We start from the raw sequence: 1,182 nt of genomic DNA on the forward strand, positions 1-1,182 counted from the left end.
TTCGCAATTTTATGGATATCTTTGATTAATCGTAAAAGTATTGTCTTTTTGAAACAAAGTTACATAGTCCACTTGATGGATGTTTTTTTCGAGTTGAATAAACGTATATGCCTGATGAGAAAATTGCTCGTGTAGAAATATTAAGCACGTAACATCGATCGAAATTGAAATAAATATTACAAGAAGACAAAGATACATTTGCATGAGCGTTTAAAAAATTATTTCGAAGAAAAGTAAAAATAAATTGGATGGATTTCGTTTTTCAAGTTTCGTACAATTATGAAATTTATGTTTGAATGAATGATATATAATGATATATAAATTAACGGAAAAATATAAAATATTAAATAATACATAAATTAACGAAGTGAAATATTAAATATAAACTAATATTTGACATAATTAATATTTAACGCAATTAAATATTTAACATCGTTGTTTGGACAAATAATAAATGAATAATACATGGCTCCATCAAAATTTAATTAATACATTGAATTTGAATCTCAAATAAAAGATTCAAAAGAAACAACATTATCCCGCGTGAGAGAGAGAGACATCGCATCGAAGATGAGAAAATATTCAAATATTAAATTTTATTTACAATAAAAATTCCTGAAATTAAACGAATCCATTGCTTCCGTATCCCCTTAATTTTAGAACGACAATCAAGCAACGATCAACGAAAACAATTAACGGACAATTATCGAATAATAAATCGAAAACTGTAAACGAATAAAATTTCGAACACCTATCGAACGATATTTTTTCCCAAGCAAAAATATAACGAAGGAACTTGCAAGTATTCACAGAACGTTGCACGATCATCTTCTTCGAAACTAACTATCGGAGAGCAACACGGTCAAATCCGACGTTTGACATCTCATCTCTGACGCCTCGAAAGGGGTGTCGGGAGTGTCCGGTATCACCAGAGGTTCGGTTTGGCATCTATCACTTCTCCTACAAGATTTCACGATCACCTTAGAACCTGTGCACAGTCTCTCCACTTGAACACTCCTCCTCCAACCGGGGCCACGCGCCGATTCACTGTTGTTGCTCGATTTTCTCCGTGCAGGAGAGGAATGTGCGCCCCTATTCCCAACGAGCAACGAGCAAACTCGCCTCCAAACGTCCATTTCCTCCCTTCGCTTCTGCACGCTCTCCGTTTCACCTACCCCCGTT

The 1,182-nt window shown here is 34.6% G+C and overlaps 1 protein-coding gene across 1 annotated transcript in view; it reads right to left on the reverse strand.

The window, feature by feature from the left end:
* Positions 1-756: 756 nt before the first annotated feature.
* LOC102670923 (disintegrin and metalloproteinase domain-containing protein 10-like) overlaps positions 757-1,182 on the reverse strand; it is a 156,639-nt gene continuing 156,213 nt past the window's right edge. The window contains exon 17 of the mRNA XM_031514597.1: positions 757-1,182. This exon is cut by the window's right edge and continues 9 nt beyond it. Within this exon, the coding sequence (XP_031370457.1) occupies positions 840-1,182 (343 nt within the window). The 3' untranslated portion in view covers positions 757-839.

The sequence above is a fragment of the Apis dorsata genome, unplaced genomic scaffold, assembly GCF_000469605.1.
Source record: "Apis dorsata unplaced genomic scaffold, Apis dorsata 1.3 scaffold_46, whole genome shotgun sequence".
Lineage (NCBI taxonomy): Eukaryota > Metazoa > Arthropoda > Insecta > Hymenoptera > Apidae > Apis > Apis dorsata.